The sequence below is a fragment of the Symsagittifera roscoffensis genome, chromosome 4 (assembly GCF_963678635.1).
Source record: "Symsagittifera roscoffensis chromosome 4, txSymRosc1.1, whole genome shotgun sequence".
Lineage (NCBI taxonomy): Eukaryota > Metazoa > Xenacoelomorpha > Acoela > Convolutidae > Symsagittifera > Symsagittifera roscoffensis.
In genome coordinates, this window is record NC_087065.1 from 39,824,186 (window position 1) to 39,838,025 (window position 13,840).

At 39.8% G+C, this 13,840-nt stretch overlaps 1 protein-coding gene across 2 annotated transcripts in view; it reads right to left on the bottom strand.

The window, feature by feature from the left end:
- LOC134845176 (uncharacterized) overlaps window positions 1–6,018 on the bottom strand; it is a 16,713-nt gene extending 10,695 nt beyond the window's left edge. For both annotated transcript variants that reach the window (XM_063862066.1, XM_063862067.1), the window contains exons 1-2: window positions 5,903–6,018; window positions 5,105–5,205 (exon numbers count right to left, since the gene is read on the bottom strand). In XM_063862066.1, coding sequence (XP_063718136.1) covers window positions 5,105–5,205; window positions 5,903–5,942 — 141 coding nt within the window. In that variant the 5' untranslated portion in view covers window positions 5,943–6,018. The remainder of the gene's footprint in view (window positions 1–5,104; window positions 5,206–5,902) is intronic.
- Between the last annotated feature and the right edge of the window lie 7,822 nt (window positions 6,019–13,840).

A 13,840-nucleotide genomic window follows, 5' to 3' on the forward strand; every position in this document is an offset into this window, starting at 1 on the left:
AATTACGTTGTTGGAGTATTTTCATTCCGTTTTGTCGAGCCTGGTAATGGCGCTTTTCGTAGGCAACTGGATTACTGATCAAGTTATACGGCCTAAGCACCTGTGGTAAATGATATGAATTGCAAACTGAAATCAAACTCATAAAAATCATACCAACTCACAGTTCTTTATTTTGGAAATTTCGCAAGGCTCCCTCGAAAAACTGACATTCTTGTGTTTAACGCTCCAGATTAATTTTGTGTGTTCACACTGTTTTGGGGGCCCAACGATGTTCTAATATTTTTTGATTTAACCATCTTTCCTTTGCAAACATTGGTGAAAATTGAAAAAGGGAAAAAGGGAAAATTGAAAAAGGGAAAAAGGGAAAACAACCGAAAACATGGAGGATTTCTATTGCTCAAGTCTGACCTTGAGTTTGGTCTGGTATTTCACTAGTCTGGCATTGAGCTCGTCTGTCCTCAACACCCCCACTCAGGCTGAATTGGCTTTGTCCAATGTCAGGCTGCAACCCATCAGCGTTCGACGATGTTGATCCACCTTTGCCTTGCTCAGGGATTTCGTCAACAAGTCAGCCTCCATGTTTTCGGTTGGACAGTACTCGAGCGCAAATGTTCCATCCTCGACCCGCTCTCGGACAAAGTGATACTTGACATCAATGTGCTTTGTACGCTTCTGCATTACGGGATTTTTGCACATCTTGATGCAGCTCTGGTTGTCCTCGTTGATCACAGTTGGACCATCACACGTCATATCCATCTCATTGAGTAGGGATCGTAAGTAGAGGCCTTCCTGAACAGCCGCTGCCATTGCTTGATACTCAGCTTCGCTGGTAGATATTGCTGCAGTAGGTTGCTTCTTGGTACTCCAGCTGATTGCTGCTCCTGACCGCTGCACATGAAAACTGTAGCCTGTTGTTGACCTTCTGTCATCAACGTCACCAGCCCAGTCAGCATCTGCTGAACCATAAAGGTTGAACCCATCAGGATCTTTGATGTAGCACAGCTCCAGATCTTTGGTTCCTTTCAGGTATCGCAGTACTCTCTTAGCAGCCACCCAGTGTGTTCTCCCAGGATTCTCCAGAAACCGTGAAAGTTGAGTCACAGTAGCTAGGATGTCTGGCCTCGTTTGCTTGGCTATGTACAATAACGAGCCCACTATGCCTCTGTAGTCCTCACGCTGCATTGCCACTGCTTCTTCTGAGCCCGCTCCAGGGCAGTCCTTCTTCGTCAACTGAGTGCTGATATCAGCTGGTGTCCCTACTGGTTTGCAGTCAGCCAACCCAAAGCGCTCCAAGCAGTCTTCAATGTAGCGAGACTGATTCACAGTGACAGAACCAGGTGCCCGTTTGACCTGCATTTTCAAAAACCAGGCTAATGGACCGCGATCATCCATCTTGAATCGGTCAGTGAATCGGTCCCTCACCCTGTCAACTTCTGCTTGCAGTTTGCAGCCAATGATGATATCATCCACCCATACTAGAACATAGATCATAGCATCATCCATTCCCCTCATCGTGAACAAACAGAAGTCATTGGTGCTTCGAGTGAAACCAGTCTCCAGAAGAAACGTGCTCAGCGTCTGGTACCAGTCCCTTCCTGCCTGCTTCAGCCCATAGATACTGCGTTGTAGCAAACACACTTGGTTGTCCCCGCTGCTGAACCCCTCGGGCTGTTCCATATACACAGTTTCTGTTAACGGCGAGTTGAGGAAGGCTGACTTCACGTCCATCTGATGAAGTACAAGATCATCTTGCGCTCCCAAAGCCAGTAGTATTCTCTTTGTTTCTGGTTTACAGGTTGGCGCAAAGGTCTCATTGAAGTCCAGTCCTTCCACTTGCATAAAACCCTTCACCACGTATCTGGCTTTAAACCGCTCCACTTGTCCCATTGCATCTCTCTTCACAGCAAGCACCCAGCGTCCAGGAATGACCTTGCGAGAATTTGGTCTATCAACAAGTGTCCAGGTGCCCATTGCCTTCAGTGACTGCACCTCCAAAGCCATAGCTGCTAGCCACTGCTCCCTTTCTGGTCCAGATACTGCTTCCAAGTAGCTTCTTGGCTCTTGTGCTATCACTGAAGCATGAGTGTAAGCTAGTCCGTATCGGATGGGAGGGTTCCGCGTTCTAGTTGACCGCTGCTCTGGAATCTCTGTTGGCCTCTGCTCTGGAGGCTCTGTGGAAGGTGGTTCCAATTCTTCAGTCTCGACTGGGTCATCTTCCGTAACCCCCACTGAAGCTGCTGCTCCACTATCATTCGCTTTATTGGTAGACTCAGTGATGGCCTTCGTGCTAGTTTCCTCTACATCAATGCATCCCTCGATTGATAGACCCAGTGTTTGTGACTGCTCACTGTCTACCAGAAAGTCGTCTGGAATGATGTCTTCATTGAACGTCACGCTTCTTGCTCGTACCACTCGCTTTGTCTCCAGGTCCATCAGCAAGTAGGCTTTGCTCTCCTCGTCATAACCAATGAACTTGCTCTTCTTGCCTTTCGGATCCAGTTTCCGCCGGTTTCCTCTGTCCAGGTAGTACGCCAGGCATCCGAACACTCGCAGGTAGTTGACTTTCGATGGCTTCCCATAATGCATCTCCATTGATGAAATGCGATGCTCATTGCTGGATGTAGGACACAAGTTGCGAACCCTGACTGCCGTTGACATTGCTCGTACCCAGAACATCTTTGAGAGCTTTGCATCGGCCAGTAGACATCGAGTCATCTCAGTTATCACCCTGTTGTACCTCTCTGCCACGCAATTCTGTTGCGGAGTATTAGGTACTGTAAACTCCTGTTTCACCTGCATTTCTCTACAGAACATCCGAAAAGCATTCGACGAATACTCACCTCCGTTGTCAGTTCTCAAGCACTTCGGTGTTCCGTGCTCAGCTACAAAGTCTTTGAACTTCGAAAGAGTATCGCTCTTCTTAACCAGGTACTTGACCACTGCCAGACGGCTGAAGTCATCAATGAAGCTCACGGCATAGCGCGCTCCATGCATGCTCGCAACTTCAAATGGTCCCTGGATGTCGCTGAAGACCCGCTGCCCCACTGCAGTTGCCCTGTTCTCTGTCTTCTTTGGCATTGCTACTTCGTGCATCTTCGAAGCTGTGCACACTTCGCAGAACCCTAGCTCGCCGACATCAACAACTGATATTAGATCATGCTTGTTGAGATGCCCCAGCCTTCGGTGCCACAGCATTGCACTACTTGTCTCCATCTTCGCTTTCGTAGCTAGAGTCATCGCGTTCCTCTTGAACTTGCACTCCAGGAAGAAAAGCTTGCCGCGCTGCTTCACTGGTAGCCGTCGACCATCCGGTGCCACAAGATGAGAAGAGTCTGATGTAAAGCTGAAACTAGACCCTCTAGCTATTGCTGAGCTCACACTCATCAGATTCACGTTGTAGCTCGGCACAAACAGCACATTGTGGAAAGTGTAGCTCCTCGTCACATCTTGACAGTCTCGTATGTCCACTTCCACCGAGCCTATGCCCTCAATCTTTGATATTGTACCGTTCGGATTCTCAACTGTTGTCCCCTCATCCCATTTCTCAAAGCTTGAGAAGACAGCCTTGTCGCGCACTACATGATCGGTGCATCCCGTATCCACAATGAGATCATCTCCCTTCATTGAGGTTGTTGCACAACAACTGAAGAACCCTGTCTTTGCCTGCTTGCAGTCCCTTGCAAAGTGTCCTTGTTGTCCACACTTGAAGCACCCTTGCTTCCTTGAAGTTGGACCACTTGCTTCATTCGAGCCACTGCCTCGAGCACCAGATTGACCACTGTCACTTCTGGATCTGCAATCTCTTGCCAAATGACCCTTCTGACCGCACACAAAACAGCCACCACCCGACGCTCCTTTCTTCTTCCTCACAGCTTGCATAGCTATGTGTCCATTCCCAGTCTTCTCTCCACATCGAGCTCGTCTCGAGTCATCATAGTTCCTCAACCTCGTTCTCAGCTCTGTAAAAGTCTTGGCCGGCTGGAAGCTCTCCTGCACCACGAAATGCTCAAAGCTGTCAGGCAGTCCGTTGATCACGAGCGCATTGAAGAGTGTGTCCGTAATTGCTTCCCCAGCTTCACTCAGCCGCGTCATCAGCTCTTGACTTCGAACGAAGTAGTCATCGAGATCCTCCTCTGATCCTAGGCGCAGCTTCGCAAGCTGGCCTACTAGACTGACCACTGTAGGCCTCTCCACACTGCAAAACTTCTCTTGCAGCAGTCTCCAGGCCTTCGTCCCATCGCCATAGCCATCCGCAGCCACGCAGTCGTTCTTGATGTACATCAGTGTGGTGTTGTTCAGGACCAGAGCTAGATGTGACCACACTGTGTTTCGGTTGTCTTTCCTCTGCTGGATCAGCACAGCTCGCTCCTGCATCTTGGTGTTGTACGCCGTCATCTGGTCAGCATTCGGATTCTCAGGTAGCGTAGGTTCAGCTTCTGGTAGATCGTCATTGCCCATCACAGTCCTGAACAGGCCTTTGGTATGCATCAGTGCCACAAACTTCGTCGACCAAGCTGGAAAATCTTCAGACTTTCCACTGAATCCAGCCAGTTTCAAGTCCATCTCTGCTTTGCTAAAGGCTAGATAAAAGCTAAAAAAAACTCTGACAGAAATCAAATAATTATTAAATCAAAAAGTTTAGAAATCTGGGCCCATAACCTGTTAAGATTCAGAGTTAGAGCAAGTAGGACTAGGGGATAGAGGTTTGAGAGTTATCTGAGGTTTCAACTGAGGAGAGAGAAGAGATACTGATTGTTGAAGAATGAATTGAGATTGTGTTTTTAAAATGACACGACAAACTGAGCATCAAATAGTACCAGTTAATTAATTACCAGTTAATTAATTAGTTTATCAAATACCAGCAGACCAGTTGACCTTGTCTGAGTGCATTGAGTTTTATACCAGTTGACCTTTAATTAGGTTTCTATTGCTCAAGTCTGACCTTGAGTTTGGTCTGGTATTTCACTAGTCTGGCATTGAGCTCGTCTGTCCTCAACATAATATTCTATTTGCAAAGGAAAGATGGGTTAAATCAAAAACATATTAGAACATCGTTGGGTGGACTCATAGTTCAAATTTGTGCCGTTATTTGGCTGAAACTTACCAGAGCAAGAGTGGAGTTGAGCAAGTAGACAATGCTGTCCAGTTCTGCTTCTGTGTAGGTCAGTAACGAGAAGTCTGTAGGGGGGATTTTCGAACAGTCCACTATTCATCAAGAATAAAGTCCATTGGCCGCATTCGCAGCCTCATGTGGAAACAGATGATAAATTGGAGCGGGAGGGGGGAAGGGATTTTAAGGGCGGGCTGATGGGTAATGAAACAAAAGTGACGGTGGGACGATGTTTCATCAATCAAGGGGTTACAAAAGTATTCGTATACAACCTTGTTTTTGTGCGACTCGAAACCAAGGAACTAAAATACGTGTTTGAAATTTAGAATCAAAGCAGCAAAACTCGACTCAAAAATAACAGGGTGGACGAGAAAGTTTGGTCAAATAAGATCTTTTAGTGCTTTGGAAGAGCTCAGAAAATCCAGTAAATCAATTTAGTCGACGGAAAAAAAGGTCGACAAATTTTCGACGTTTTTTTTAAATTCTCACCCCTCGAGAAAATCCTACATCCGCCACTGGCACAGAGCATTTTTTAAGGCTTCTAAAAGCTCGAGGAAAAAAGGCTAAAAGAGACCTTAATCACTACAAGACTGGTTGGGGCAAAAAAAACGATCTGAGGTTTTGTTCACTGGCAGAGCACTGTTAAGCTAACATTTTAAAATCAAGTTAAAATAATGAAAAACTTTTTTAAACGAAATTTTTAACTATACGGGTTTTTTAGGGGTTTTTAAGAATTTTTGTTCTTTTAAAAAATGATTTTATGATTCAAAACTTTTATGGCTGCGAATTTGCCTTGATCAGTTTGCACGAAAGTGATATTTGGTACAGCCATTCTTTAATACTAGATTCAAATATTTTTAAAGCAAAACTTAAACTATAATGACTCGAAATTACTATTAAATTGCAACGCAATCACTCGAACTGTTTTTGAGTTGATGATTAGAAGTGTTCTTAATGAAAAAAAATGTTTTAGCAGAAAACAGGATGTTAGTTGACTCTCTAACTTAACGAAATATTTTTAATGACCCACTTAAGATTTCAATTTCGAGATTCAATTAAACCATAATTTACGAGAAACTCAATAAAAAAGAAACTCAAAATCAAACCAAATTTTAAAAACGTCCTAGAACTGAATTGAATTGAATTGGCATCGAAAAAGTAAATCATTTTATTTAGAAAGTGACAAAATTACACGCAAAAATGAAGAAAAATGCGCCAAAATAAGTCTTGGCTCATTAGCGGAGAAAACGATTGCTCTCAATTTTCACTTTTCACGCAACAGAAGGTCGAAAAAGTCATGGAAATGATCAAAACTGTTGAAACTTTTAACACATCAAAATTTTTGTTTTTAAAAAAGTTAAAATCTATTTTAATCTATAAGCAACAACCAAATATCTTTTAAAACTTTTTTCTATACCTTGAAGTGCAAAGTTGCTAATCTGTTGCGTGCTAGCTAGTTTCAAAGTAGCACCAGAAGCGCTCAGAAAGGAACTCAACAACGGTATGTTTGTTGGTCAGATAATCAACTTTAGAATCTAAAGTGGGGTTTCCGACACAATTGTCGACGATCTGGCGCCAGGTCGGAAAAAGTGTTTCGGAAAAAACAGGAGTTGATATTGATTTCCAAAAAAAAACGGCACAAAAAGTTCGGATCTCGATTTGTTCGATTGCGTAAAAAAAAGAAACAAGATGCCTGAAAAACTCTTATAGATTTTTTCCACTAATTATTCAGCGCTGTTTTCTTCCAAATGGCTCCAGATGGCTAAAAAACTCTGCCAGGACTTTAAATAACGGTTTGGATTTCATTTCTAGATGTTTTTAAAGTTGGAAAAATGGGAAAACCGGTTGGAATGATTCAAATCTATTTTGAAATGTTTCACAATGAAGCAATGAAAAGTATTTAATAAAATGAAGAAAAAAGATAAAAACTACTTCAAAAGTCTGAAAAGCAATCAAACTCAACAAAACAAAACACAAAAAATTCATTTTCTGTTGTTCTTCGTAAGCTCTGCGTTCTCTGGCAAATCTGGGTTGTCTTGGGATTTCATTTTCCGTTGTTCTTTATTCCACCATCCTTTGGGCAAAATATGAAAAGTTTGTTCACTCCGATCAATTTCTTGCATTCTTACAGATGTTATTAACCAAACCGAAGATGCAAATGAAGATGGAGATCTGCGCTCAAAATTGAAGCAACTTTTCCATTGAATGAACCTTGGGGAGTAGATAGAGGAAAAAATATGTTGGATGCTCTCGACACGCCTGAAGAAGTTTTCTATAGTAACCCGTACCGAGAAAATTTTTTATATCTGACCTTTATATCTAATCTATAAATTAATACTTTATATCTAATCTAATTTTCTGGTCAAAATTTTTTTTTTGTGAAATGTTTAAATAAAGCATGGATTTTCTTTAAGTTTTATATTTCTCATCTTATGTCTAATCAAAAATTATCTATAAATTAATAATGATAAAAACTACTTCAAAAGTCTAAAAAGCAATCAAACTCAACAAAACAAAACACAAAAAATTCATTTTCCGTTGTTCTTCGTAAGCTCTGCGTTCTCTGGCAAATCTGGGTTGTCTTGGGATTTCATTTTCCGTTGTTCTTTCTTCCAACATCCTTTGGGCAAAAATATGAAAAGTTTGTTCACTCCGATCAATTTCTTGCATTCTTACAGATGTTATTAACCAAACCGAAGATGCAAATGAAGATGGAGATTTGCGCTCAAAATTGAAACAACTTTTCCATTGAATGAACCTTGGGGAGTAGATAGAGGAAAAAATATGTTGGATGCTCTTGACACGCCTGAAGAAGTTTTCTATAGTAACCCGTGCCAAGAAAATTTTTTATATCTGACCTTTATATCTAATCTAATTTTCTGGTCAAAATTTTTTTTGTGAAATGTTTACATAAAGCAGGGATTTTCTTTAAATTTTATATTTGTCATCTTATTTCTAATCAAAAATTAGCTAATACCAGACTATTTCTGGCTAAAAAAAGCTTCTCCGGTTGTGACTCGTACTCCCGACCTGAGATTTAGCGGGCGGATTTCTTAACTGTTAGGTCACATGACCTGATAATGTAAGATAGTTTCAGCAACCTAATGCAAAAGCAACACTTGTTATAACAAGTGTTAATTTGAATTGTATTGCTACGGCTATTGTGTATGTTTGAAGCATGTTTATCTCGTTGCAGTTGAGCAGTGAACTGATTTCTGGTTATTTCTTTCCAGTAAATGTTTGTTTCTAAACTAAGAAAGAAATAGATCATTTCTGTAAAGAAAATACAAAAAATTTGGCTAGGTAACTAATATAACATTTCTATATAAAAAACAGCCTTCGCTGAGTACGGGGAATGGGAGAAAATTTAGGTTAAAAAATTGATTATCCGGAGTAAAATGCTTAGAGTTAGTGGATACCGGATTACACAATGGGCGAAAATAAATTTAGATAGTATAACGAAAGTCGTTCAATTGAACCAAAGCAAGCGCTTGCAACGCCTCTATTTCTAAGCAGCAGATAGATTTTACAGCGTGGTTAATTGATACAATTACACCTCAAGTCAAGACGCAGAGTGGTAACAACTTAAAACTCGGTGGAAAGTATTAGGACTTGAAAAAAAAAACATAATGAAAAGATGTGCCAAATATCCCCAGAAAAACGCGGCATGAAATTGATCGGAGTGAACAAACTTTTCTTATTTTGGCCCGAAGGATGATGATGATAGAAGATAAAGTGCGGTACGCTTAGCGTTGGCGCACATGTAGATCCAGAAGACAAAAGCTCGATCCGAGTTATAAAAGTGATGTATATAGACATTCTGAAAGAGACACAGACTTCGGCGGAAAAGGGAAATAGTTCTACAAGAGAATAATTTACCTGAATTAGAAAGAGTCCTAATTACGTCTTTTATGCTGAGAAGGTGCTGATCTTTCGTAAACACATTTACAACACTGAAAATTTGCATTTCTTTGTTCGGCTCGGCTCATTTAATTCGGACTTGCGGGATGAGGTGGCTAGGCTTATTAGGAGATTGCGAACAAAATTGCTCAGTGGATCCAAACCCGACCCGCATATTGATGCAAGCGTTTGATTGCGTTGTACAATTTCCCCTAAGCGATATTCTTAGGCATTAGTGAGTGTTGACAGGAAAACAGCGGTGAATGTGCTTCGAGGCAAAAAAAAGGTTTCGTGGATCTCAACAAATACTTTGTGGTGTAAAGACGGGAAAAAATTGAGTTCGTACACGCAGGTGGGCTGCCCGTACCAAACAATTGCATATAGATTAGATCTGATTAGCCTTATAGCAGTATTAAATAGATCCAGATCCGCACAGATCCGCACAGACATGCACAAACAAAACAGACATGACTCACCTCTGCACAAAGCAAGTACAAGACTGCTCGTAACAGAGCGAAGCCCTGAATGTTCCGACTGCCTTTTAAGGTTTATGGAGCAGTAATAACATTAAAAAATTCAATGAAATAAAAAAAAAAAGATTTTTTTTTTCTAAAAATTTGACATTTTTTATGAAAATCATCCCCCCACACGCCATATAAAGTACAAAAGGATAGATTTCGCTCCTTGTAACAAACCAATTATGGCAAATAAGCTTCTTTTAACCAATTTGGAACGTATTCTAAGACGGATTAACTCTCCGCTTACGCGTTAATAGCGCGAAATATCGCGAGTTAATTGTCCCAAATTGGCCAAAATTGCAATATTTAAACCCCCGTAACTTTACAAAAAATGATCACAGGTGAAATATCTTTTCAAATTTGAGCTCAGGACAACAATACCTTTCGAATGATAAAAAAAAATTCCGTCAAAATGGCTAGTTAAAAAGTCGAAATTTGTCTGAAGAAAAAAAAACCCACCCCGAGCACAAATATTCCGTTACTTTCGTATCGAAAGTCGGAACAAAAAGTAAGTAAGCTCACTATACTCGCTTTTGCTCTTGTCAACGTGCTCATAATTTCCAAAGTAATTCGTATAACGTTCGCAGCCCAAAACAGTTATAACTAACAAGCTGAGATAGTGACGTGACTGAAAATAAATTGGGAGAATGTTTCCTCAGTTCAATTGATCGTAATTTGGGTACAATTATGAGAAATTGGTCCTGTTTATTTTCTGAAATGCTGAAAAACTTGAAAACAAGGGCAAAAAGCTGCTTCTAAAGCTTTTAGAATCATGATTTTTAACTGAGCGATATCAAAGTTTTTGAGACCCACTAAAAATAATTGTACCTCATTTTCTTCTTTGAAAGCTTTTATTTCGACATTAACTATCTCCTTGTTGTTAATTTCCCATGAATTTTTTAAAAGATTTTTCACTTTTTTCAGATTATTTTAAAATTTTTATTTCTAATATCTAGGCGGAAACCGAAAACTCAGTAGTTCATCAAGTAAGTTTCATTCCAATTTTGTACTTGTTGATACCAAAAATAGTCCCTTGAAAATAACCAAGTCCCTTGAGAACAAGACACCTAGAGCTCTCAAATCGTTTAATATTTATGATTACACCTTTCAGAAAGATGTCGCAGTATATTTTCAAACAAATTTCATGTTTTGTTACCTCTTAAAAGATCCCCCTCACCATTTTAAGGTTAAAAATTTAAAAAAAAAACGCCAATATTGGGTTTGGATGACAGATAAGTCAACCCAATTATATGGTTGTTAAACCGTAAAATAAAATAAAGCGAGCAAATTTCAATATATAAACAATAGTGATTACAATGTTCAATCTGAAAAGTTTTTGGCTGAACAAATTCTGCAAGATTTTTGAAATGAATAATTTATACACAAATTAGTTTTCAAAATTATAACATGCGAAATGCATGCGGGACCTGTCTATCATAGTTTTTTTTTCGAGGGACCACTCTATCATAGTAGTACCCCCCAAAAACCTCCAACCCCCTCGTTTCTTGACATAACTTTGGGTTAAAACGTCTAACACTTTTTATAAAGAAGCCAATATTGCGGTATGAATCTATTCACAGTTTTGTGAGCAAAACATTCGACAAAAAAGTCTATTTCCCGGTCTGCTCAAGTTTTGATTGGGCGCGAGATACATTTTGAAGATTTTAATTAGTTTCAATTTTTTCAAGTTAGAAATAATCAATTCTTAGTTTGTTCTTTTTGAGGAATTTTTCGGCGGCTGCGACAGCAAGCTAACTGACGCGGAGACAACAGATTTTCATCAAATAAATGAAAATTGACAGAGAAAAACTGAGAAAAACAAACAATCTTTTTCAAAACTGCTATTCATGCAAATGTGCGATACCTTTTGATGTGAAAGATTTTTATGTGTGGCAATTGTATAGTAAATTGAGCGCTTGTAGTGCGACTGATTTTGTTGTTTTTATGATTGAATGAAATAGTGAGCTTCGCATCTTATCCTATTTTGAGCAAAAGGTTACAAAGACTGTAAGTTAAGACAAGCTCTGATGCAGGAGTGTGTAAAATATGTGCAGACGTGGTGCATATCTGTGCAGATCTGATACAAGTCTGAGCAGATCTGAGTCAGGTCTGAACCAAATCTGAGTCACGTGTGAATCAGATCTGATGCAGACTTGGAAAGCATGTGATCAGATCTGATTTTCAATTATATATTTGGTACGGGTGCTTCAAAATTGGTGATGTTCTAGAAAACCCGTACCTACAAAATTTTTGAATTCTGCCAAGAAACACTTATTTTCCGATCTGAAATGTTGGTCAGAAATTCATTGCGAAATGTTTAAGTAAGCATGGATTTTCTAATCCAATATCTGGTCAAATAATTTTTAAGACTAGGCTATTTCTAGTCAGAAATTTTAACATTCTAACCTCATTTCTGGTCAGAAAATTTCCAAAACTAGGCTATTTCAAGCCAGAAAAAAAACTAATTCTTATCCAAATTGTTGTTCAAAGATTGGGGAAAAACTGTCATCTTGGAGCAAAAAAAAACTGTTTTAGTTCGAAAATCTTAATTTAATCTAAATAAATACAATGTGAACATAACACAGGTCAAAATATAATTAAATGAACATAAATGCACTTGGTTAAGTGTGAGTCCCCGTTCGTAGTCTCTGATCTCCTGTCCGATGTGATATGAATAAAGGGTAAATTGCGACTACTATGACACTCTGACTGGTCCGACGCCTGGTTTACCTCCCCCGTGAGAGATGCAGAACGTTTGCCCCAAATTACCCCGGACGACAGTAACTCACTAGGGCGTTCATGTTGACCCATCCATGTAGAAATGGCCCCCGTAAAGGTGCACTATGTCCCGCATTCACTCTACACACAAAAGCACAGAGATACATATGTCTTAGCAAACACAAAGGCGTGCCGTCAACAAAAATACGATACAAAAAACAGTAGCAGAACAGTAGCAGCTATTCAAGTAACTTTTATCCAAAGTCGAATTGCCAAGAAAACTGGCATGCGGCTGCATTAGTCAATTCCGAACTCAATTTGTCTTCTTATACAATTTCTTTAAAAAATTTGGATCAAATCAAAGCTACAAAACTTTGCAGAAATTATTTTTCTCTCATTGATGTCCTCCTCGAACACTCCGAAGTTAGAATGACAGCAGACGGAGTGTGTTTGTGTTTGTCTGCTAATTTGGTCATCTGCTCAATGGACACATTGCCCCTCCTTGTCCACGTCCAGTGGCACCACACGCAGTCCAGCCATCGGGGGCAGAGGCTGGGTTAGCGTCGTGGTCACAGTCACTCTTCGGAATCACACACACCTGCCAAAAACAACCATCATAACTACACAGCACAACCAAAACATTACATAACACCAAAAATTTAAAAAAAAAATGAAAGTTTAATATTTCAAAGTAAAAATTTAAAAAATGAAATAAGCAAAGATTTAAAGCATACTTAAATCATCCATTTGCGATCTATAAATCAAAGAGAATTCAATCTAGTTCAAGTTAGATCGGAATAAAATCAAGCAAGGTGTGATCTCCCGTTGTACTTTTCTCTGGCTGTCTCCCCTGGACTGGTGGTATGCATCTATGGCCCTCAGTCCAGCATTCTTTCCTGGGCTCCACTGTCAAAACGTTCATAACTCTAGCAAAATGAAATATAAAAAAATGAAAATATGAATATAAAACTATAAAAATTTTTGAAATATAAAAATAATTTGGCCCGGATAATATTGCTTCGTTTTCAGCGTTTATTGAGACTGCACTGTTCCAAGTAGTTGGAAAAATTTCAGTCAAAAAAGCACTACTTGTGGTGAGCCACTTCCAATGTTTTGAAATGTTTTTTTTTTCACTGCAGATACCAGCCCTCGAAAACCAACCCTCGAAAAACCAAACAAGTATATCCAGTCATGGTACGGAAATGAATCGGAACTTATAGTCGCATTAGGGCAACTTGTGAATAGGATGCTTTTTTGACTATAAATGGCACAAATGTGGTCATTACCCAGAACCAAACACAAATTATCAGGTTGTTTGTCGGAATTTGGTTAAGAAGCACATCTTTTGATTGAAGTTTTCGTCATTAAAATTAACGAGGTAAGACAATCTTTGGAAATCAACACAAAATATTTCAAAAGCGGATGGACTGGTGAATTGAACTATCCAAAGAAAAAAAAACTTAAGCTGTATTTTTGACTGGACTGATAAAGCCCCTGAAAGAACTGAAATGCTAATGGTACTACGTTCAAAAAGGAATGACACAACGCTGAACTTCTGTTGAGAAGACAAAAACATTTTGCGGTGTTCAAAGTA